Source organism: Bombina bombina, chromosome 4 (assembly GCF_027579735.1).
Source record: "Bombina bombina isolate aBomBom1 chromosome 4, aBomBom1.pri, whole genome shotgun sequence".
Taxonomy (NCBI): Eukaryota; Metazoa; Chordata; class Amphibia; order Anura; family Bombinatoridae; genus Bombina; species Bombina bombina.
Genome location: NC_069502.1, coordinates 125,968,281 through 125,992,231, shown reverse-complemented (window position 1 = coordinate 125,992,231; position 23,951 = coordinate 125,968,281). Strand labels below are relative to the sequence as shown.

At 39.9% G+C, this 23,951-nt stretch overlaps 1 protein-coding gene across 1 annotated transcript in view; it reads left to right on the top strand.

The window, feature by feature from the left end:
- MFSD2B (MFSD2 lysolipid transporter B, sphingolipid) overlaps window positions 1–23,951 on the top strand; it is a 312,518-nt gene that overhangs the window by 41,574 nt on the left and 246,993 nt on the right. Inside the window, exon 3 of the mRNA XM_053709634.1 lies at window positions 6,985–7,109. Within this exon, the coding sequence (XP_053565609.1) occupies window positions 6,985–7,109 (125 nt within the window). The remainder of the gene's footprint in view (window positions 1–6,984; window positions 7,110–23,951) is intronic.

Genomic DNA, 23,951 nt, shown 5'->3' with positions numbered 1-23,951 from the left:
ACAAACATCTTCCTTGTTTGTTGTTTATTCTGGTAAAAGGAGAGGTCAAAAAGCAACTTCTACCTCTCTCTCTTTTTGGATTAAAAGCATCATCAGATTGGCTTATGAGACTGCCGGACGGCAGCCTCCTGAAAGAATCACAGCTCATTCCACTAGGGCTGTGACTTCCACATGGGCCTTCAAGAACGAGGCTTCTGTTGATCAGATATGTAGGGCAGCGACTTGGTCTTCACTGCACACTTTTACCAAATTTTACAAGTTTGATACTTTTGCTTCTTCTGAGGCTATTTTTGGGAGAAAGGTTTTGCAAACCGTGGTGCCTTCCATTTAGGTGACCTGATTTGCTCCCTCCCTTCATCCGTGTCCTAAAGCTTTGGTATTGGTTCCCACAAGTAAGGATGACGCCGTGGACCGGACACACCTATGTTGGAGAAAACAGAATTTATGTTTACCTGATAAATTACTTTCTCCAACGGTGTGTCCGGTCCACGGCCCGCCCTGGTTTTTTAATCAGGTCTGATAATTTATTTTCTTTAACTACAGTCACCACGGTATCATATGGTTTCTCCTATGCAAATATTCCTCCTTTACGTCGGTCGAATGACTGGGGTAGGCGGAGCCTAGGAGGGATCATGTGACCAGCTTTGCTGGGCTCTTTGCCATTTCCTGTTGGGGAAGAGAATATCCCACAAGTAAGGATGACGCCGTGGACCGGACACACCGTTGGAGAAAGTAATTTATCAGGTAAACATAAATTTCTATTATCGGGCAGCAGTGAACATGAGCTTTCGCTGCTTTTAGACTCCCATTGATTCCTATGGTATCTGCTGCCTCCAGGGCGGCGGATTGAAAACCAGGTACGCTGGGCCGGAATAGTGGCGAGCGTACCTGTTAGATATTTGTTAACTAGCAAAAGTAGTCAGATAGTGCCGAATTTGCATTTGGAACATCTGTAGTGACGTAAGCATCGATCTGTGTCGGACTGAGTCCGGCGGATCGTATGTTACGTCACAGATTTCTACTTTTGCCGGTCTGTAGGCTTTGATAACTAAGGGGAATCAGGCTCGCCACAATTACGCTGCGGAATTCCAGCGTATTTGCTGTTGACGGCTTGATAAATAGGCCTCTTAGTCACTTTGCAAAAATGAGGACAACTTCTATCAAGTATACAGGTTCTTCAATTTGAATTTTGAATTTTGATTTTTTACTTTCATTGGATATATTTTTTACTTGGTTTGGATTTCATTGTTCACTTTTTTCATATTTTTATATAATTTTTCATTATTTTTTCATTTTTTCAATCATTTTTTCACTCTCATTTTTGGTTTTCTTCTGCACTGGACTACTTTTTGTCTTTTGTTGTTGTTTAACTATTGTTGTTTAAATATTTAATATTTGACCATTTGCATACACTTGTGTATCACCTTTGACATTGGACACCCCTCATTTGTGAACACTGACCCTTGCTTCACTAGGTTACACTCCAACTTCTCACTTATACACATTGATAGTCACCATTTTTGTTGTTATCACATATGTGACACATTTCAGCATTCACCAAAGGCTTTTGTTACTAAATTCCTGTGCATGTAACAGTACAAGTTTCTTTTATTGTCATTTACTGTGGAAGCTTCCAATATACTGTAATATATATTGTTTTTATCCTAAGTTTTTAATCATATCATGGATCTACTGTTTATGTGCAAATAGTCCTATTGTGACTATTTTATCCTTATTAAAATTCTTGTGAATTTCTGACAACTTAATCTCTGATAACCTTTGCCATAGGCGCTGTACACACTCCCAGTTCAAAAATTGCAGCTGTCTTGTTGTATATTAGTTACTAATATTTTCAAACAAAGTATAAAAATAGGGTCGCGAAGATATGTGGTATCATGACACTGGGTCTTGGGAAAAAAAGTCTGAAAAACCCTGTGATAGATCATGTGATTTTAAACAACTTCATTATCTAATTTGTTTTTGTTCTCTTGATATCCTTTGTTAAAAGGGATACATTGGTAGACTCAGGAGCTGCTTATTAGTGGCTGCACATTGTAATTGGCTTTCAGCTAGCTCCCAGAAGGGCATTGCTGCTTGTTTAATAAAGGATACCAAGAGAATGATGCAAATTAGATAATAGAAGTAAATTAGAAAGCTGTTTAAAACTGTTTGATCGATCTGAATCAAATATGCTTCATTCTCATGTTATTCTTTGTTGAAGAGATATCTAGTTAGGTAGTGTGCAAATATCTGAAGCACAACATGGCAGGAAAAAGTGCTGCCTATCTAGTGCTCTTGCAAATGTATAACATTCTTGCAAAGCTAAATGTTACCTACCTGCTTTCCCACAAACAGAACAAAGACAATTTGAAAAACTTGGAAAGCTGTTTTCGATTACATGCTCTACCTGAATCATGAAAGCTTGGGTTCCATATCCCTTTAAGTCTATGCAAGAATGGACTATGCATTTGTGACAAAGCCCTCTCGTGGTTCTCTTCCTACCTGTCTAACCGTACCTTTAGTGTAGCCTTCTCTGGGCCTTCCTCTGCCCCGTTATCACTTTCTGTTTGGGTACCACAAGGCTCTGTCCTCGGTCCCCTTCACTTCCCAATCTACACGTAATCTTTACGTTCCCAAATAAAGTCCCACAGGTTTCAATATCGTTTGTATGCCGACGACACTCAAATCTTCATCTCTGCTCCAGACCTATCTCCTTCCTTGCTAACCCGTGTCACTAACTGTCTTTCTCACATCTCTTCATGGATGTCCTCTCACTACCTTAAAGGGACAGTCTACACCAGAATTTTTATTGTTTAAAAAGATAGATAATCCCCAGTTTTACATAACCAACACAGTTATAGTAATATACTTTTTATCTCTGTGATTACCTTATATCTAAGCCTCACAGTGCTTTTGACAGACATGCAGTTTAGCTAATCAGTGCAGACTCCTAAATAACTCATCAGGAGTGAGCACAATGTTATCTATATGACCCATATGAACTAGTACTGTCTAACTGTGAAAAACTTTCAAAATGCTCTGAGCTAAGAGGCGGTTTTCAAAATACCACCAAGGGAACAAAGCAAATGTAATGATAAAAGTCAATTGAAAAGTTGTTTAAAATTTCATGCCCTATCTGACTCATGAAAGTTTAATTTTGAGTAGACTGTCCCTTTAAGTAAAATCTCTCCAAAACTGAGCTCCATATTTTCCCCCTTCTTCTAATATCTCCACCACCACATCTTTCTATAACTATTGACAACTCCATCATTACCCCTACCCCACATGCCCAATGTCTTGGGGTCACAATTGACTCAGATCTTTCTTTCACTCCTCACATTCAGGCTTTGCCTAAATCCTGTTGCTTCCACCTTAAAAGCATCTCTAAAATTAGACATTTCCTTACACAAGACACAACTAAGATTTTAATCCACTCTCTCATCCTTTCCCGCCTTGACTACTGCAACTCCGTCCTCTCTGGTCTCCCTAGCTGCCATCTAGCTCCTTTACAATCCACAATGAATGCATCTGCCAGGCTCATCTTCCTTACACGTCACTCTTCATCTGCTGAACCTCTCTGCCAATCTCTTCATTGGCTTCCGCTTGCTTCCAGGGTTAAACACAAAATTCTGACTCTGACATACAAAGCCCTCAACTGCACTGCTCCCCTCTATATCTCAGACCTTGTCTCCAGATACTCTCCCTCCCATCTCCTTCACTCTGCTCATGACCTCCTACTCTCCTCCTCTCCTGTTATGTCCTCACATTCCCGTTTACAGGACTTCTCCAGACTGGCTTCCATCTTGTGGAAATCTCTGCCTCGCTCCACAAGACTCTCCCCTAGTTTTTATAGCCTCAAGCACTCCCTAAAGACTCTACTGTTCAGGAATGCATAGAACCTACACTAACCTTTCCTTATAACAGTTCCTCTCATTGCTATCTGCCATGGACCCCTTAGAATATAAGCCTAAGAGCCCAACTGCTTGCAGATCACCTTCACAAGAGCTGACTATGACAGTGCAACTCTAGACAGGGCCCTCTACCCATTTGATCCTTATAATTCCTACCTTGTATACCGCCTATGTTTATAGCGCTGCAGAATCTGTTGGCGATCTACAAATAACCGCTAAAAATAATTTTAAAAAAAATTGTTTTTTGTGCACAACAAAACTATCACCTCCTTACTTATAATGGAAGCACTAACTAGCATGCTGACATTTATCTTAATATTAAAGGGACACTGAACCCAAATTTTTTCTTTTGTGATTCGGATAGAGCATGCAATTTTAAGCAACTTTCTAATTTACTCCTATTAGCAAATTCTCTTTGTATCTTTATTTGAAAAGCAAGAATGTAAGTTTAGATGCCGGTCCATTTTGGTGAACAACCTGGGTTGTTCTTGCTGATTGGTGGATACATTCATCCACCAATAAACAAGTGCTGTCCAAGGTCTGGACTTTCTTTTTCAAATAAAGATAGCAAGAGAACGAAGAAAAAATTATAATAGGAGTAAATTAGAAAGTTGCTAAAAAATTGCATGCTCTATCTGAATCACGAAAAAAAAAATTTGGGTTCAGTGTCCCTTTGAGTTGAGATTTATGAGTGAAATCCATGTGATAAACAACCTATCGCTTTGTAAAAGCTGATGTAAACTGTTGCCACAATTCGTAACAGTACCCAGCAGTACAACAGTCTAACTAAAGCCATAAATAGCTAAATTGCTAGAACTCACTAAGACTTCCACCCCCCTCACAATTAATATTGTTTTATACACACACTGTATTTGTAAGTATATAATCTATACACGTTGGTTAATGAAAGCAAATTAAAACCAATGAAGGGCTGAATGGTTGCCTTTGGGCCTGAGACTCCTCCTCTGTCAGAGTCTTACCCACTTAAGGTGCAATAGTCCTATTTCTCCCGAGGGGAGCTAAATAACCCCAGAGCAAGTCACACAGAAATGTAAGCACCATGTGTTCCACAAAATGCGGGGTAATCACACAGCAGGACCACTGACAGGCTTGCATTTAGTGTAGTGTAGGAAGTGTTACTGCCCATTACCAGAGTGTCACACTTCACCTCTAACCAGACTGTGCTCCAGCTCCTCCCATGAGCAGCAGCAGTGTTTACTGAAGCGTTTCTGTTTTATGTCCAGTGGAAACTTAGTTCCTCCAGTAAAAATAGTGTAGGACCTCCGTTCCCATGAGTTCCCACTGGACTTGACCCCTGCTGTACACTTCTAACTAGTGGCAATTCTATGCTTCTCCAAACGCATTTGTAGCTCCCCTGTTAAGCAGTGAAGAGCAGCACATGCTCTGCCAAGCAGCTTCATATGTTACGTGTTCTGTGTCATTCCTCTTTTTTACCACCTTTGTTAACCCTCAAATTTAAGTTCTAGAACCATCACTGCATTTAACCCCAAAACAGCCACAGCCCCATCCCTAAACCCCCAAATTACTATTAATACCTAAACAGCCACAATCCTAATGGCGAATACACCACTCTCCTATTAACCCCTATACCACCACATAAACCATCACAAAAATCCTGCTATTAACCCCTATAACTACTAATCACCCCCCGTGCAACCACCAACTACTCTAAATAGTTCCCTGCTGACCCATAACATAATCTCCCAGTGCAACCTCCCCACCTAATCTCATACCTAACTGATGACCCACTCCTACCCTATGACTGACCAAAACCAGTTACAAAAAAAGTTACTGGGGAAAAAAAAGTTGCTGAGAAAAATACAGTTAAAAACATTCTTTCTTTAAAAAAAAAAATATATATATATACATCCAAACAAGCCTTCTGTCTGATGTCAAGATTCTTGATCTGCTACTGTTCAGTATCTTGATCAGTAGTGGGATCTAACCCAGAGACACAATCCTCTTCATGCTCTCCCTTGTCAGCATTTGCATATTCTCCACCATTTTACACACTTTAAACAGCTGTTTTTTTTTGTTTTTTTTAAATCAACCAATAGGAATAATCATTGATCTTATTGGTCATTGTTTGCCCACTTGGCAGGGGGTTAAAAACATAACAAAAAGGCAATTACTTTAAAAAAATAAATAAAAAAATGCTTTTAACAAAATAGAATATTCTACTTTTACACACAATGTTCGTTTACTGATTTCTGATTATACAAGGTTGTAAGAGGCTCACTTTGAATATTTTAAGTAGTGCGAACGTTCCCATTCCAACACCCTTATCCAAGGACAGAACTAAGACTTTTTAAAGTGTATATATTAAGAGGATATTAAACAATAAATACATGCTAGATAGAATGATACCTTCAAAGAAAAAATTAATCTGAGAATAACATGTAGATGTAGTTTTAACGTTTCATTAGCTGTTTAAATACTTACAAAATAAGTTTCTATATCTATAAAACAATGGGAGCTGCCATGTTGTAAATTAAGTTACTTTCTTTGCTGTGGCCAATTAGGGACAGTTATAAATAGGTCACCAGAGTGTGCAGCCAATGGCTGTGTAGAATATAACAGTGTTCTATTTCAAATTCTATCAGGAACTGAAAAGCTCACAATTTCAGAATGGTATTACAGAAAAAGGGGTCAAAATAAATAATGAAAGTATAATGCAGACATTTTTTATAAATACGATTTATCATTTTATATTACTATCTCAAAGGGTTTAATGTCCTTTTAAGTTAAGCTTTATTGCTATTTTAGGAATAAGGAACATATATTAGTAAAGGTGACTGGAATGTTTGTGATGCCTTTAATTTCCTTTTTTAACAAATCTATTTAGAGACTCTAGCATTAGCAATATGTTAGGCTTATTTAAAAAATGGTGGTTAAATTGTGTGTCATTTTAATTAAATAAATTACTCTATTGAAATGTGCATTTTTCAATGATTGCTGTATTTTCTTTTAGATAAATGTATGATACTCATAAGTGGAAGCTCCAATCACCTGCTTTTACATATGATTCTTTTCCTATGTTTTGTTCAATCAGATTACACCCTTTGAAGCATCTCTGGTACTGTCAATTGGAAAATTCTGGGGCGGATTTACAGATCCCATCATTGGCTTCTCAATTAGCAAAAGTAAATGGACAGGAATTGGTCGCCTGATGCCTTGGTAAGTCTCTTTTAAAAAGGAGAAATGATGACTGGATTGTAAAAGCAATGTGTTGAAAGTTTAATAGTATGACTTCTCCAGGACCGACTACACTAATGTGTAATGAGCAGTCTTTAAGACCACATGTAACAAAAGAAGAAAAATGTTTAATGTATAATGTTATAAATGATCAGACAAGCACAATCATAATTAAATAGCAATAATAAGATATACAATCATCAACATCTCTGTGCAAAGTAAACGTATGATGTATCAGAATAATGCAAAAAGTGCGAAAACCATTTACTAATAAAACATAACACAACTTTTTTTTATACTACAACATGTATTTGTATTATATACATGTACTTATATTATATTGCAGAAATAATTTCCTGTGAGGAAGTTATGTGCATAATGATGTATGCATCAGTGATAGGAAGATATATACTCAGTCTAATTAATGCTACAGGCTTTGGAGTCTGCTTATATTAATCCCTTGGACATCATGTCTGTCAGGAATTTCCCCTTTGTGCTTGTCTTCCCCTATTCTATGGAGTGATCTATATGTAATTATGAACATATGCATTTCTGTGACTGGTCACTTGTAACCATATTTTTCTGCTTAAAGGGGGCCATAATACCCAAATCTTGAAACACTTGAAAGTGATGCAGCATAGCTGTAAAAAGCTGACTAGAAAATATCACCTGAACATCTCTATGTAAAAAAGAAAGATATTTTACCTCAAAAATTCCTCAGTAGCCACATCCCATTGTAAAGGACTTCTAAGCAGCAAATCAGTATGTCTGTCCCGGGGCAGCTAAAGGAGTGAGCTTTTGTGCACACTCATATTATTTCCCTATTCAGTTTAAGGAAGTTTACTATGAAATCTCATGAGAGTTAAGTGAAATCTCATAAGATCAAAGTAAAAGAGTTCATGACCTCAGCACTGCTGATGCTGATTGGCTGCAGTTCATTTCTTCATTATTATTTTTTTTTACCTGCAGCAGCTGAAGTATAACTTTTTACACAGAACTTACTCTGCTGAGCTGAGGAAATTGTGAGGTAAAATATCTTCCTTTTTTACATAGAGATGCTCAGGTGATATTTTCCTGTCAGCTTTTTACAGTTATACTGCATCAGTTTCAAGTGATTTTTCATATGAGTATTATGTCCCTTTAAACGGGAACAGGGTTGGCTCCAGAACAAATGAAATGGGGGGGCATTTTTTTTTCACGAGGGGGCACGCATTTACAAAGCATGTATGAGAGTCAAAATAAGAGCAGACCTACATATTCTGCAGGAAAGTGTGGCTTCTGGCTGGCTTATCCCCCACTATTAGCATTTGGAGAATCTGTGCTAAATCACTAGGTAAAAGAATGAAGTCTAAATCCTATGCAGTGCACTAAAACAGATCCATTAAACTTGAGACCCCCAGTGCAATAGCTCCTTAAAAACAATTCATCCCTTAATTACCATGATCCAAAACCCTTAAACTCATTCTCAAATCTCAATCATGTCCTCTAAACAGCCATGCACCCCAAACCCCCAATGCAATTAGCCCCTTTGTTTGCAATAGCAGTGACAATACTAGGTTTTCAGGTACTGGTAATTTTGTAGATTAGATTAAGCTATACCTGTTTCACAATAACCAACAGATATCAGGCTACTTAATACAACCTATGTACTGTGAACCTATAAGAATATGATTGTATCATATAAATATAAGTCTAAAAATGGCTACCTGCTTCTATCGATGCCTCAGAAGTGAACTGTGATCTTAGGCCCGGCCTAAGATCACAATGCACGTTTGAGGCGTCGATAGAAGCCGGTAGCCATGATTTATAGACTTATATTTATATGATGCAATCATATTCTTATCATGGTCTATTGTTTAAGAAAATGAGTAACTCACGATAGTTAGGTAAAATTAATAGGGTTAAAGACAAGTCCAAAAAGTCTCTAATTAACTTCCAATTCCAAATAAGAGGTTAAGACACGGAGCTCCTTGCAGATGCGTAATGCAACCTCACAGTTTGCCTTCTAACTCCGCCCCCAGCATGCAGCATTACATAACAATTCATTATTTTATTTATTATTTTTAAAGCGTATGATCATATCAATATTTTTTGAGGGGGCACAGCATTCCATTTTGGTGGGCATTGCCCCTCAATGCCCCCCCTTGGAGCGAGTCCACAGCTGCATTCAATACTTTTGGGAAATACAGAACCTGGCCACCAGGAGGAGGCAAAGACACCCCAGCCAAAGGCTTAAATACCTCCCCCACTTCCCTCATCTCCCAGTCATTCTTTGCTTTTCGTCACAGGAGGTTGGCAGAGAAGTGCCAGAAGATTTAAGATAGTCTCTTATAGAGGGAAGTACTCTTCGAAATGAGAATGAAGTTTTAAGTAGTCCTGTCAGCCTCTCAGTGAGAACATGGATGAAAGTTAGAGTTCGGAGATGCAGGGAGAGTCTTTCTGGGAAACCACCCCGACTCATATTAACAGCTCCATAAGTAATCAGCGTTGACGAGTTTCGCTGCCTGATTTCTTCACTCAAGTCCATGTCAGAAGCAACGCTACTATCTGTCACACTTGAAGGGCCGTGTTACTGTTCCACGGCGTAGATTCCAGTAAGATTGTTTCATTTTACTTTTCAATGTGGGAATGTATGTAAATGTGGAAGACAGGGTCTCAGTAGGACTTTATCTTTATGGAATCAAGGGTTAATATCTCCTGAGGGGGGTTATTGAACAGTGGGGGACTTTAATCATGTTTGTTATGTGATTCTGTCTGCTTATGTGTAGTTAGGTTTGGGTTCGTGGCTATTACGGAACATATCAGCCTTTTTGGGCTGCGCAGTTCTTGTGGATTTGCGCACTTTTTCTTTGGCCTACGCGGTGCACCTTGTGACCGGGCGTGGCCACGTTTTTGTTTTCCATTTACATATTCCTGACCATGTGGTGGCGGAGAGAGTCTGTTTTTCTCTAACTTGTCTGGGTCATAGGAGGTGGTGAGTGCCCCAGCCATTGGGGGTGTAAGGTGCCGTTTGTTTTTTTGTCCATAATTTCAAACATTCAAGTTATGGAGGATTCTGATTTTTTGGATGACTCTGATTCAGAATCTATTTCTTGCGAAGAATATATGGGGGCCCGGGTGATCCAGCCACATGAGTTATGTTCCGTATGCCGTTTTAGAGTGCTCTTTTCTGCCAATTTGGAGTGCTTAGAATCTACTGAGACTTCCGCCACTGAGGATTCCGTATCCCGTGAGGCGCGTTCCCTAGAACCTTCAGTTTCTACACAGGCAGGTGTCCCAAATGCCTTAACCCCTTTTCCGGAAGGTGGCTTGTTTCCTCCAGAGGTTACTGCACCATTCTGCATGGCCATATCTATGGCGTTGGCGCATTGACATCTTCCGGGAAGATCTTGTCCGTGTTCTTTTAACCAGGACCCATCAGGGGTGGGATCGTCTGTATCGGTTCAGCCCTCTGGGGAAGCGGTGTCCCCTGAGGCTTCAGGGGTACAGCCTTCTGGGGCCGGGGTCGCCAGATGCCCCAGCGGAGGTGAGTCTTGCCTTCTGATTTCGACTGGCACGCCTTTGTGTCCTGCTGAGGCATGTGTTGGCAGCGTTAGAGGAGTCCAATTAGGACGAGTCGTTGGTTCCTCAGTCTTCTGCTACAGAGGGATGTAGATCATTCTCCTTGTTGTCTAATTTTTTTTGTGTATCTCATTCCCAGTTCTGAGCTTTTGGAGGAATAGGGTCTCTGACTGTCTGGACCTGTTAGTGTGTCAATTCTTCCAGGGCGTTTACCTGCGGGTGCTGCCTTCCTTTATTTTTATACGGTAAGGATGTATTTTATTTCTTTTTGTAGGCTCAAGATTGTTGTAGTTTTTTCCTTTGGAAAACTTTTTCTTCTCTGGGATTTGATACTAGTGATTTTGTGGTTGCGATAGCTATACTTCAACGAAAGTTATATAAAAAAAAAAGTTTAGACATGGTTTAGGTCTCAGAACCTATATGTCTACTGTTTGCCCTTGATTTTTGGGGTTTGTTTTGGTGGTCTTTTTAGACTTCCTTATCTGCTCTTCCTTCTTCTTCTGGAAAATTGTAAGGGGAATTTTGGTGTCCCCCTTCCCATTGGTCAGGGAGAGGTTTTTCCTTGGCGGGCTTCGAGTCAGCGGGATTTTTGTCTCCTCAGAGGTTTAGTGCTCAGTAGATTCTAGGGATCTGAGTGGTCTCTAGCAAGGCTCTTAATGGTTCTAACTGACAGTTGCTGGGTCCTCTTCCTTTTTGTCCTTTCTGTGTCTGTTGATGCAGTTGTTTTATTGGGAGTTGTCTTTATATCAGGCTGTGGTGCCCTCAGAATGGGCTGCATTTTTTGTTCCCGCACGTTTTGCATTCAGTGTCCTTTATTGCTTGGGTATTGCTTTGCCAAAAGTAATGAATGCAGCTGTGGACTCTCCCTGTTTAAGAAGAAAAACTTAAATTATGCTTACCAGATAATTTTCTTTTCTTCTGATGGGGAGAGACCACAGCTCCCCGCCCGTGATTTTTTTCATGGGGTGGCCTTAATTTTTTGTTCTTCTGGCACCTTTTTTTTCACCCTGATATTTCTCCTACTGATAATATTATGAATAATAAAAACAGGCATAACTTTTTTAAACCGATAAATATTGTAAAAAGCAACATGACCATTCCAATAATTGTGCAGTATATGTAAAATGAATAAGTGCAATCGAGCTCTCAACTGTGAAAATACAATTTTCTATACATTTACTGGCAATCAAAACTCTGTTCTAATTTGAATAGAAAAGAGTGACCAATCAAAAAAGTTAACCCATCATGACTCTTGGAAGTGTACTTTTGATGAGGACTTCTACTTTTGGTAGAAGAAGCTGTTGAATGTATAGGGATGGCTGCTTTGTATTGCAATCTTTTCCTTCTCAAAGAAGGAGTGGCTGTTAAAATAGGCGTCCTCCAACAGATTTTGCTATGGGGACCACTAAGGTCTAGTTGTGCTTCTGCTCGTCAGCTTTCATTTGGCGAGATAACACTGAGAGACCTACAGGTGTCACAATACAATGAAACATGAGAGAAAACTTACTACACCCCTTATTTTACAACAGAAAAATAAAGTACCCTTTATAGTTAGTATTTTAGGTACAATTTTAACTTTGCATTTTCACATTGCATTGTACATAGAATAGATCGTTACTGTGTACATGTTTTTCTTATGTCTTATAAATAAGAATTTTACTGTGTAGTTTAAATTTGCATTTTAGTCTAGATTTTTTACTCCTAGAATGCAAGTGAAGTGCAAAAATATTAGTGCTAGTGTGTTCTAACATCTCTGAAGCATCCAAAGTTAATTTATTTTACAAGATATGACGAGTCCACGGATTTCATCCTTACTTATGGGATTAAATCTCCTGTTAGCAGGAAGTGGCAAAGAGCACCACAGCAGAGCTGTATATATAGCTCCTCCCTTCCCTCCCAATCCAGTCATTCTCTTTGCCTGTGTTAGTGATAGGAAGAGGTAAAGTGAGGTGTTAGTTTAGATTCTTCAATCAAGAAGTTTTTTATTTTAAAATGGTGCCAGTGAGTACTATTTTTCTCAAGGAGAAATCGTCAGTCTATTACTTCCCAAGAGGAGTGGAAACATCTTATTTTCTGCCCTGCTGTTGATGATCTTAGCAAACGTTATCTAAGATCCATGATGGTTCCCACAGCGCAGCTGAAGGTAGTGTAAGAAAAATCTTCAGTGTGGAGAACGGTGTCTTGCTACAAGCAGCATTGAGGTATGTTCAGTCTTTTATTTCTGGGGAGACTTGATGCATCAGAACAGGCTGACATTATTCCCTATATGGGGAGGGGTAAGCAGTATGCACTATATGTAAGGAAGTGGTGTACCTGGAATTCCTTGATATTGATTGCCAAAGTAGGTAAAATATATCTTTGAGGCTTATTCAAGGTGGGCTAGACACTGGGAGCTGCGGTTTGCTTAAGGGCTGTCATTGTTATTTTTATCACTGGCCTGAGGGAGTGCAGTGTTTTTGTTTTTACGATGTTTCACTTGATATTTGTGGTGTATACAACAGGGGCACATGGCTTATTTCTTACTTGGATCGACATGTTTGTTTTTTTCTTTGCGACCCATGCAGGTCTTAGTCAGGCTAGAGTTACGCCCTCAGTGGGCGGGGCCTATTTTCGCGCGCTCAGACGCGCAGTATCATCCAGATCGCATAGGCAGCAGAGTCCTGGGCTCCGGTGGGGCCTAAGTTGTCTTGACTTTCGAAGGGCCTTAAAAGCTTCTCAAGCAGCAGCAGTGTATTCCGGGTGCAGGGACCTGAATAAATATAATAAATAAATATTTGTTAAATCGATATTATATTTTTTCTTACACATCTCAGCAAGTGGATGCAATACTGATAGAGTATTTTGGGCACATTAAAATAATTTTTATTGCCACAAACAAGTTTTTGAAGATAACAGAAAAATTGTTGCGTTTTTATTATTTAAAGGCGCAGTACAGTTTTTTTGTATTAACATTTTTGTCTATATAATTTGAATTCAGAGCTCAATATTTTAAGCAAAGAACGACTATTATTACTATGCTAGTCTGTTTAACATGTTTGAAACTGAGGAAACTCCTTGTGTGTTTAGATGCCACTGTGGAACCCCCTCTGATTTTTTTGCCCATCGTGTACTGAGAGGGCCTTACAATGTAAAGCACAGATTTTATGTAAAGAAAATGTGTTTAAGGATGATTCTCAGTCTGAGGAGAATCAGGGTATACCGCCAAATTCTTCCCAAGCGTCACAACCTTTAATGCCCACCCAAGCGACGCCTGGTTCTTCAACCGCGTCTAATTCATTTACTCTGCAGGATATGGCTGCAGTTATGTCAACTACCCTTACAGAGGTATTATCTAAGTTGCCAGTGTTACAGGGCAAACCCAGTAGGACAGAAGTCAATGTGAATACTGAGTCCTCTGATGCTTTATTAGCTATTTCCGATGTACCCTCACAGGGATCTGTTTTGGGGGTCAGGGAACTTCTGTCTGAGGGGGAACTTTCCGATTCGGGAAGTGTGTTACCTCAGACGGACTCGGACGTCATGTCCTTTAGATTTAAGCTTGAACACCTCCGCCTGTTACTTTGGGAGGTTTTAGCGAATCTAGATGACTGTGACTCTATTGTGGTACCACCAGAGAAATTGTTTAAATTGACAAATACTTAGAGGTACCTGCTTACACTGATGTTTTTCCGGTTCCTAAGAGAATTTTGGAGATTATTAAGAGGGAATGGGACAGACAGGGTATCCCATTCTCACCTTCTCCTAATTTCAAGAAAATGTATCCCATATCTGACACTGTTCGGGACTCTGGGCAAACAGTCCCTAAAGTGGAGGGAGCTATATCTACCCTGGCTAAGCGTACAACTATTCCTATTGAGGACAGTTGTGCTTTCAAAGACCATATGGATAAGAAATTGGAGGATCTACTAAAGAAGTTGTTTATTCATCAGGGTTTCCTTTTACAAGGATCAGTAAAAGTTACCACTGCGGTGGCCTTCTGGTTTGATGCCTTAGAAGAGTCTCTTAAGACTGAGACTCCTTTCGAGGATATTTTAGATAGAATTAAGGCTCTTAAGCTGGCTAATTCTTTTATTACAGATGCCGCCTTTCAGATTGCCAAATTGGCGGCTAAGAATGCCGGATTTGCTATTTTAGCGCGTAGAGCATTATGGATAAAATCTTGGTCTGCTGATGTGTCATCTAAGTCAAAGCTTTTGGCTATTCCTTTCAAAGGAAAGACCCTATTCGAGCCTGACTTTAAAGAAATCATTTCTGACAATACGGGAGGTAAGGGTCATCTCCTACCTCAGGATAGAACTTCTAAACTGCGGGGTAAACAAAATAATTTTCGTTCCTTTTGGAATTTTAAAGGAGTCCCCTCTTCTTCCTCTTCTTCCGCCAAGCAGGAAGGGAATTTTGCTCAGGCCAAGTCTGTCTGGAGACCCAACCAAGCTTGGAACAAGGGAAAACAACCCAAGCAGCCCACTGCTGCTATCAAGACAGCATGAAAGGGTGGCCCCCGATCCGGGACCGGATCTAGTAGGGGGCAGACTTTCTCTCTTTGCCCAGGCTTGGGTAAGAGATGTACAGGATCCTTGGACACTGGAAATCGTGTCCTAAGGGTATCAGCTGGAATTCAAAAATTCTCTCTCAAGGGGAAGTTTCTTCTTTCACGATTGTCTGTAGACCAGATAAAAAGAGAGGCGTTCTTACGTTGTGTAAAAGACCTCTCTACTATGGGAGTAATTCGTCCCATTCCAAGACTGGAACAGGGACATGGGTTTTACTCAAATCTTTTCATAGTCCCCAAAAAAGAGGGCACGTTTTGACCCATTTTAGATCTAAAAAGTCTAAACAAGATGGAGACTATTCGAACAATTCTGCCATTGATCCAGGAGGGTCAATACATGACTACCGTGGACTTGAAGGATGCATATCTTCATATTCCTATCCACAAGGATCATCACCAGTTCCTAAGGTTTGCCTTTCTAGACAAACATTTTCAGTTTGTGGCTCTTCCCTTCGGGTTGGCCACAGCACCCAGGATCTTCACAAAGGTTCTAGGTCATTGCAGTGGGGCCTTATCTGGACGATATTCTGATCCAGGCGTCATCTTACCATCTGACAAAGTCTCATACAGACATGGTTCTGTCCTTTCTGAGGACTCACGGGTGGAAGGTGAATCTAGAAAAGAGTTCCTTAATTCCACAGACAAAGGTTCCCTTCTTGGGAACTCTAATAGATTCCATATCTATGAAAATTTTCTTGACGGAGGTCAGAAAGTTAAAGATTCTGAATACATGCCGAGCTCTTCAGTCCAATCCTCGGCCATCAGTGGCTAAGTGCATGGAGGTAATTGGATTGATGGTGGCGGCAATGGACATCATTCCGTTTGTTCGTTTTCATCTCAGACCACTACAACTGTGCATGCTCAGGCAGTGGAATGGAGATTATGCAAATTTGTCTCCTCAGATAGATCTGGATCAGGAGACAAGCGACTCTCTTCTTTGGTGGTTGTCGCCGGATCATCTGTCCCAAGGGACGTGCTTCCGCAGACCCTCATGGACAACGGACGCCAGTCTACTAGGTTGGGGTGCAGTCTGGAATTCCCTGAAGGCTCAGGGTGTGTGGACTAAGTCGGAGTCTCTGCTTCCAATCAATATTCTGGAATTGAGAGCAATATTCAATGCGCTTCAGGCGTGGCCTCAGTTGGCTTCGGCCAAATTCATCCGCTTTCAGTAGGACAACATCACGACTGTGGCTTACATCAATCATCAGGGAGGAACAAGGAGTCCCTTAGCGATGACAGAAGTATCCAAGATAATTCGGTGGGCGGAGGCTCACTCTTATTATCTGTCAGCAGTCTACATCCCAGGAGTGGACAACTGGGAAGCAGACTTTTTAAGCAGACAGACGTTTCATCCAGGGGAATGGGAACTCCATCCGGAGGTCTTTGCCACTCTGATGCTCAGATGGGGCAGACCGGAATTGGATCTGATGGCGTCTCATCACAATGCCAAGCTCCCAAGATACGGATCCAGGTCAAGGGATCCTCAGGCCGAACTGATAGATGCCTTGGCAGTGCCTTGGTTGTTCAACCTAGCTTATGTGTTTCCACCGTTTCCTCTCCTGCCCCGGGTGATTGCACGGATCAAACAGGAGAGGGCTTCGGTAATTCTAGTCGTGCCTGCGTGGCCTCGCAGGACTTGGTATGCCGATCTGGTGGACATGTCCTCTCTGCCGCCGTGGAAGCTTCCATTGAGGCAGGACCTTCTCATTCAGGGACCCTTCCAACATCCGAATCTAGTTTCTCTGCAGCTGACTGCTTGGAGATTGAACGCTTGATTTTATCTAAGCGGGGGTTCTCTGATTCGGTCATTGATACTTTGATTCAGGCATGTAAGCCTGTTACTAGAAAGATCTACCATAAGATATGGCGTAAATATCTTGGTTGGTGTGAATCCAAGGGCTACTCATGGAGTAGAGTTAGGATTCCCAGGATTTTATTCTTTCTCCAAGAAGGATTGGAGAAGGGTTTATCAGCAAGTTCCTTAAAGGGACAAATTTCTGCTTTGTCGATTTTACTACACAAGCGTTTGGCAGATGTTCCAGACGTTCAGTCTTTTTGTCAGGCTTTGACTAGAATCAAGCCTGTGTTTAGACCAATTGCTCCACCCTGGAGTTTGAATTTAGTTCTTAATGTTCTTCAAGGGGTTCCGTTTGAACCCATGCATTCCATAGATATTAAGTTGTTATCTTGGAAGGTTTTATTTTTGGTTGCTATTTCTTCTGCTCGTAGAGTTTCCGAGCTTTCTGCATTACAATGTGACTTGCATTATCTTATTTTCCATTCTGATAAGGTGGTTTTACGTACCAAACCTGGTTTCCTTCCTGAGGTTGTTTCTAATAAGAATATTAATCAGGAAATTGTTGTTCCTTCCTTGTGTCCTAATCCTTCTTCTAAGAAGGAGCGTCTGTTACATAATTTGGACGTGGTCCGTGCCCTGAGGTTTTACTTGCCGGTGACTAAGGACATTCGTCAATCATCTTCATTATTCATTGTTTTTTCTGGATAGCGTACGGCCAGAAGGCTACGACTACCTCTCTTTCTTTTTGGCTGAAGAGTATCATCCGTCTGGCATATGAGACTGCTGGACAGCAGCCTCCTGAAAGAATTACGACTCATTCTACTAGGGCTGTGGCTTCCTCATGGGCATTTAAAAATGATGCTTCTGTTGAACAGATTTGCAAGGCTGCAACTTGGTCGTCTCTTCATACTTTTTCCAAATTTTCCAAATTTGATACTTTTGCTTCTTCTGAGGCTGGTTTTGGGAGAAAGGTTCTTCAAGCAAGACAGGTCTTGTCCCTCCCTTTCATTTGTGTCCTATAGCTTTGGTATTGTATCCCATAAGTAAGGATGAAATCCGTGGACTCGTCATATCTTGTAAAAGAAAAGGAAATTTATGCTTACCTGATAAATGTATTTCTTTTACAATATGACGAGTCCACGGCCCACCCTGTCATTTCTAAGACAGGTATTTATTTTTGTTAAACTTCAGTCACCTCGGCACCTTTGGCATTTCCTTTCTCTTCCTTACTTCGGTCGAATGACTGGATTGGGAGGGAAGGGAGGAGCTATATATACAGCTCTGCTGTGGTGCTCTTTGCCACTTCCTGCTAACAGGAGATTTAATCCCATAAGTAAGAATGAAATCCGTGGACTCGTCATATCGTAAAAGAAATACATTTATCAGGTAAGCATAAATTTCCTTTTTTATACATTTAGCGATAGTTTAGGATGTGCTAACATCTGCATGTCAGATAGCGCCGGTGCATTAAACTCCTCCCATAATAGACTTCTATGGGGCACGCAATACAATTCGTGTTAGATATCACTGAATCGCTAATCCAACGGTGCGGTGCACAAAGTTGATGTGCGCAAGTAGTGGAATTCTTCGTGTAGTTCTGTGCTATACTATTAATAATTATTGTTTACTTCACGACGTAAGAAGCACTATAAAAAATTTCAGAGCATTAAGATGCTTTGGTTAAAATATTTAACTATCTAATTGTAATAGCGGATTGTGCATTATTCTTTGTGTGAGGTTGCGCAAAAAATAACACACCCTGCGGCATCAGTTGAGCTCCACTTATAATCTAGACCTTGTTAACAGTTTTAACGTACTATTAAAGGGATAGTAAAGTCAAAATTAAACTTACATGATTCAGATAGATCATGTTATCTTAAAACACCTTTAAATTCACTTCTATTTTTAAATGTACTTTGTATTTTTGGTATCCATTGTTGAAAATGTCTGAAAATCTCCTACACTAATGTAAACTAGCTGTGATTGGTTCCTATACACATTTGTCTCTTGTGATTGGCTAACTCAGTAGTGAATTGCTGCTCCTTCTACAAAGGATATCGAGGAAATGAAGCAGATTTGATAATGGAAGTAAATTGGAAAGTAAAAAATTGGGTTTCTTGCCCCTTTAACACAGTTTTTAGTGTATAAAATTACGATTTGTACATTGTACTTTTAATACACTTTTTAAACTGCTTATTTTAGTGAGCACTGTATTCTAATGAAGCATAGATATAAGTAAGGAACGCCCTTTAACAAGATATAGCGGGGGCCGGGTTTTTATATCACAAGAGAGCGTTTGAGGAATAGTAAGAGTTGCTCTTATCTGTTCTCAAGACCTCCATCCTAACAGATCTGTGGATCAACTTGTGCTTAGCACTGCAGCAAATCTACATGTCCAGGTATCCAGCTAGTGTGGTATCCAGACTTCTACTTACAAGAATACTGTAGATCCAGACTGCCAGTATAACAATTAAACTTACTTCAATCATGTGTCTTGTCTGCTAGGGATGGGTGAATGTCTACATTTTCGAATTTGAATGTTAGAACGAATGTTATTACCGAAATTCAAATTACAAATTCGAATGTTGATAAGAACGAATATTCTTAAAAATTCTATTTTCGAATGTTATTTACAGTTTTCGAATGTCACTTTCGATTTCAAATGTGTATATTCGATTTCAAATGTCACTTTATATTTGGAATGTACATAAAAGATTGAATATACACATTCGAAATTCGAATGTATATATTCAATTTTTTATGGACATTCAAAATCAAAATGGATTGTATTATTTCGAATATGACTGAAAATTGAATATAACATTCGAAAACATTCGATTGAAATCGAATATTCGAAATGTATCAAAATGTATCTTTTTAACATATCATACTTCACAAATCTAAAAGAAAATCTAGTCTACAAATATAAATTAGACCCTAGTCAGTCAGCGTCACTGCCATTCTACCCTCCACAGTTGTGCCCACACAAAAATAAAAAATAAAAGATGCCACAGGAGCAAATATATAGATAATAGTAGTATTTAGAAAAAAATCAGTATCAAAATATTTCAACACGACCACCAAACCAGTACGTCCGTTTTCTCCTAAACTAAACCTGTCAAATGAAATTTTAACAACTACAACTATTTCATTTACATATGGGAGGGAATAAGTTGATTTGAATATTTAAATTTGAATATTAAATAATTCTAATATTTATAAGATAACTGAATTATAAAAACCAATTTGAATTTGAATATTACATTACAAAAGAAAATTGTAACTTAGAAATACTATTTCGAAAATTAAAATTGAATTTGAATATTACATTTCGAAATCGAATGTGATATATTGAATTGAATTCGAATATTACGTTTCAAATTCGAATGTGAAATATAGATATTGAATTTGAATATTGAATATAATACAAAGCTAAACATTGTATTATTCGAACAAATATTTTCGAATGCAATCTAAAAATTTAGAAAACTAACATTTGAAAATCGAATGTTAGAATGTTATGTAAACATTCGAAATTCGATTTGAACAAACGAATGTATAAAAATTTGTTTTAAATTTCGAATGTTTAGAAACATTCGCCCTTCCCTATTGTCTGCCTACACTTTTTCTTGGCTGCATTGTAAAAACACAATGTCTGTTACTGGTTGATTTTGAAGCTCCTTTGAATTTTTCTATTGGTCTTTGACATATCAGGTTTACTTCTTAATATAAGGAGAGTCCACAGCTTCATTCCTTACTGTTGGGAAATACTGAACCTGGCCACCAGGAGGAGGCAAATACACCCCAGCCAAAGGCTTAAATACCTCTCCCACTTCCCCTATCCCCCAGTCATTCTTTGCCTTTCGTCACAGGAGGATGGCAGAGAAGTGTCAGAAGATTTCAGAGTTGTTCCTCAGGAGGGATATACTGTATGCCCTTCAATATGGGACTGGAGTGTTAAGTAGTCTTGTCAGCCTCTCAGTGAGAGCATTGACGAAAGTTAGAGTCTGGAGATGCAAACTCATCCAGACTGCCTGCTAACATCTCCTTAAGCAATCAGTGTTGACGAGTTTCACTGTCTGCTTTTTCTTCACTCAAGTCCATGTCAGGAGGGATGTTACAAGACTGTCACACTTGAGAGGCTGTGTTTCTGTTCCACAGCACGGATTCTGGTAAGATTGTTTCACTCTTTTCGTATGTTGAAAACGCTGAAGACAGGGTCACAGTGTGACTCCTTTTATCTTAATAGAATCTGGGGTTAATATCTCCTGAGGGAAGTTATTGAACAGTGGGGATTTATTAAATGTGATACTTTGATTTTATGCTGCTTTATGTGTGATATTTATTGGGCTCATAGACTGTTTGTTATGCGGTAATGGAACACACAGGTTACTTTCACTTTGAACGCTGCGCAGCTTGGTACACTTTTTCTCATAGCAGGGGCGGTCCTGCCTTGCGCACCACATGACCGGGTGTGGTCACACTTTCATTTTCTTTTTCCTGACTGAGCTAGCTGTTGGAGAAGACGTTTGTTTCTCTGTTTGTCTGGTATAGGAGGTGGTGAGCGCCCCAGTCATTGGGAGTTTAAAGGTGCCGTTTTTGTGAGAAATAAAAAGATCATTTATTCTGTGTCCTACTGTTATTAGTGCCAGCTATGGAGGATTCTGATATACTTGAGGGTACTCCCTCTATTCCTAATAGTAATACCTGTCTATATTGTGAGGAGGCCTTGGTATGCCCATCCTCTCAACTATGTTCCATATGCATCAGTAAGGTTATTATGTCTAAGAAGGTTAACCCCTTTAGCACTACTGAGCCGTCCACCTCTGAGGACTCACTGTCCTGTGAGGTGCATACCCTTCAGTCATCTCCCTCATCACATGCAGTTTCCCGTATCACGCCTTATCCTCTGTCTGGAGGGAGTCTTTTACCATCAAACTTTACCTCGCAGTTAAAGATGGCGGTTTCTGGGGCTCTTAGTGCTTTACCTCGCCCTGCCAAGCGAAAGGTTAAACATAGCTCTCCTGTCCAGGGGTCATCCAGTGATTTATTAGATTTGTCTGTTTTTCAAGTATCCAAGGATGGTTCACACTCTGAGTCTTCAGAGGGTGAACTTTCTGGATCAGAATCTGCTACCTCTAGGCCTCCGGCTGCGGAGGAGCTAGCCTTTAGATGTGATATATAGTCTCAGGATATTCAGCAATAGGAATAGATGCAGAAAATAAAGGTTATGTTGCTCTTTTCTTGTATGCAGCAAGTAAGAATAACTTGTTTTACCAACTTGCACAAGGTGAGACTTTACTTTTGTAGTTGAATTTAATGAATGGTAATTCTCATGTGATTAGGAAGAAATAATGAATTATATTTGAGTATAAACTCAGAGATATCAGTATAATTATTATTGGGAGTTATACTAAATATATGAGTAGAGATAATTTATCTGAGGTTTAAATCCGGAATAAAGGTTCTTTTATAGAGTCAATATGGTTTTCACGCACTCACACAACAATCAATTAAAATATATACAGTTCCAGCATTCACGCTATAAATCCCAAGCAAGGAGGTGATTAAAGCAGAGAAGTTACACCCAAGCTCAGGGAGACAAACACAATAGACAATTTGAGAGGATTATATGCTTAGTATATAACGATACCCAAAGTGCGTGGAGAGCGGATCCTATCCGTACAGAGTGGGCTGTAGTAGCGTGGAGAGCGGTAACCCCATAGGAGAGAGCTGAACAGCAGTTTGAGCTGATAGCGGTGAACCGGTAACCGCTTGTGCGGCTTCGGCTCGCGAGAGGAAGTAGTTCCAGTCGGCGTAGTAATTCAGGAGAGATTTCCAGTCCGTGACCAAAACCAAAGTAGAGCATCAGCAAAACTTTAGAGTCACAAAGTAGCTAGTAAGTAAGGACCTGAAAGGAGAAATCAAAGCACTTGTTCACAAAGGGAACAATGAAGTGAGAACCACTTTAATTTTCAGGCCCTGAATGAGGGATTAGCACTTCCTTAAATAGGGAGGAAGTGCTATTGAACAGGTGTTCTTAAAGGAATATCACATTAGATTTAAGATTGAACACTTACGTTTTCTTCTATAGGAGGTTCTGTCGACATTAGAGATTCCAGAGGCCAAGTTGCCTGATGAACCTTTGATCCCTAAATTAGACAGAGTGTATGAGGACAGGGTAGCACCGCTAACTTTTCCTGTACCTGTAAAAATGGCGAACATTATTAAGAACGAGTGGGATAGAATTGGATCTTCCTTTTTCCCTTTGTCTGCCTTTAAAAAATGATTCCCGGTCCCGGACTCTCAGCTGGAGTTGTGGGGTTCCGTCCCTAGAGTGTATGCTGCTATCTCCACGCTAGCCAAGCATACTACTATCCCACTTGAGGATAGCTTGTCTTTCAGAGAGCTGATGGATAAGAAGATGGAAACTTTTCTCAGAAAAATGTTTCAGCATACGGAAAACTTGTTTCAACCGGCATCGGCTGTTGCCTCGGTTGCTGGAGATGTGGCCTACTGGTGCATCTCCTTAGCGGATTTGATCGAGGAGGAGGGTTCCCTCGATATTATCCAAGAGAGAATTAAAGCCTTGAGAATTGCTAATTCTTTATCTGTGATGCAAACATGCAGATTATTCGCCTAAATGCTAAGATTTCTGTTTTCTCAGTACAAAACCCGTCGGGCGCTGTGGCTGAAGTCCTGGTCTGCGGACATGACTTCCAAGTATAGACTACTTTCCCTTCCTTTTAAGGGAAATATTTTATTTGGTCCAGGCTGGACTCTTATATCTCCTTGTTCTGAAAAATATGAACGTCAGCAGTCTTCCTCTAAGCCCGAGCAAACCAAGAGCACTTGGAAGCCGGTTCAATCCTGTAATAAATCCAAGCAGAACAAGAAGCCTGCCGAGACCAAGTCG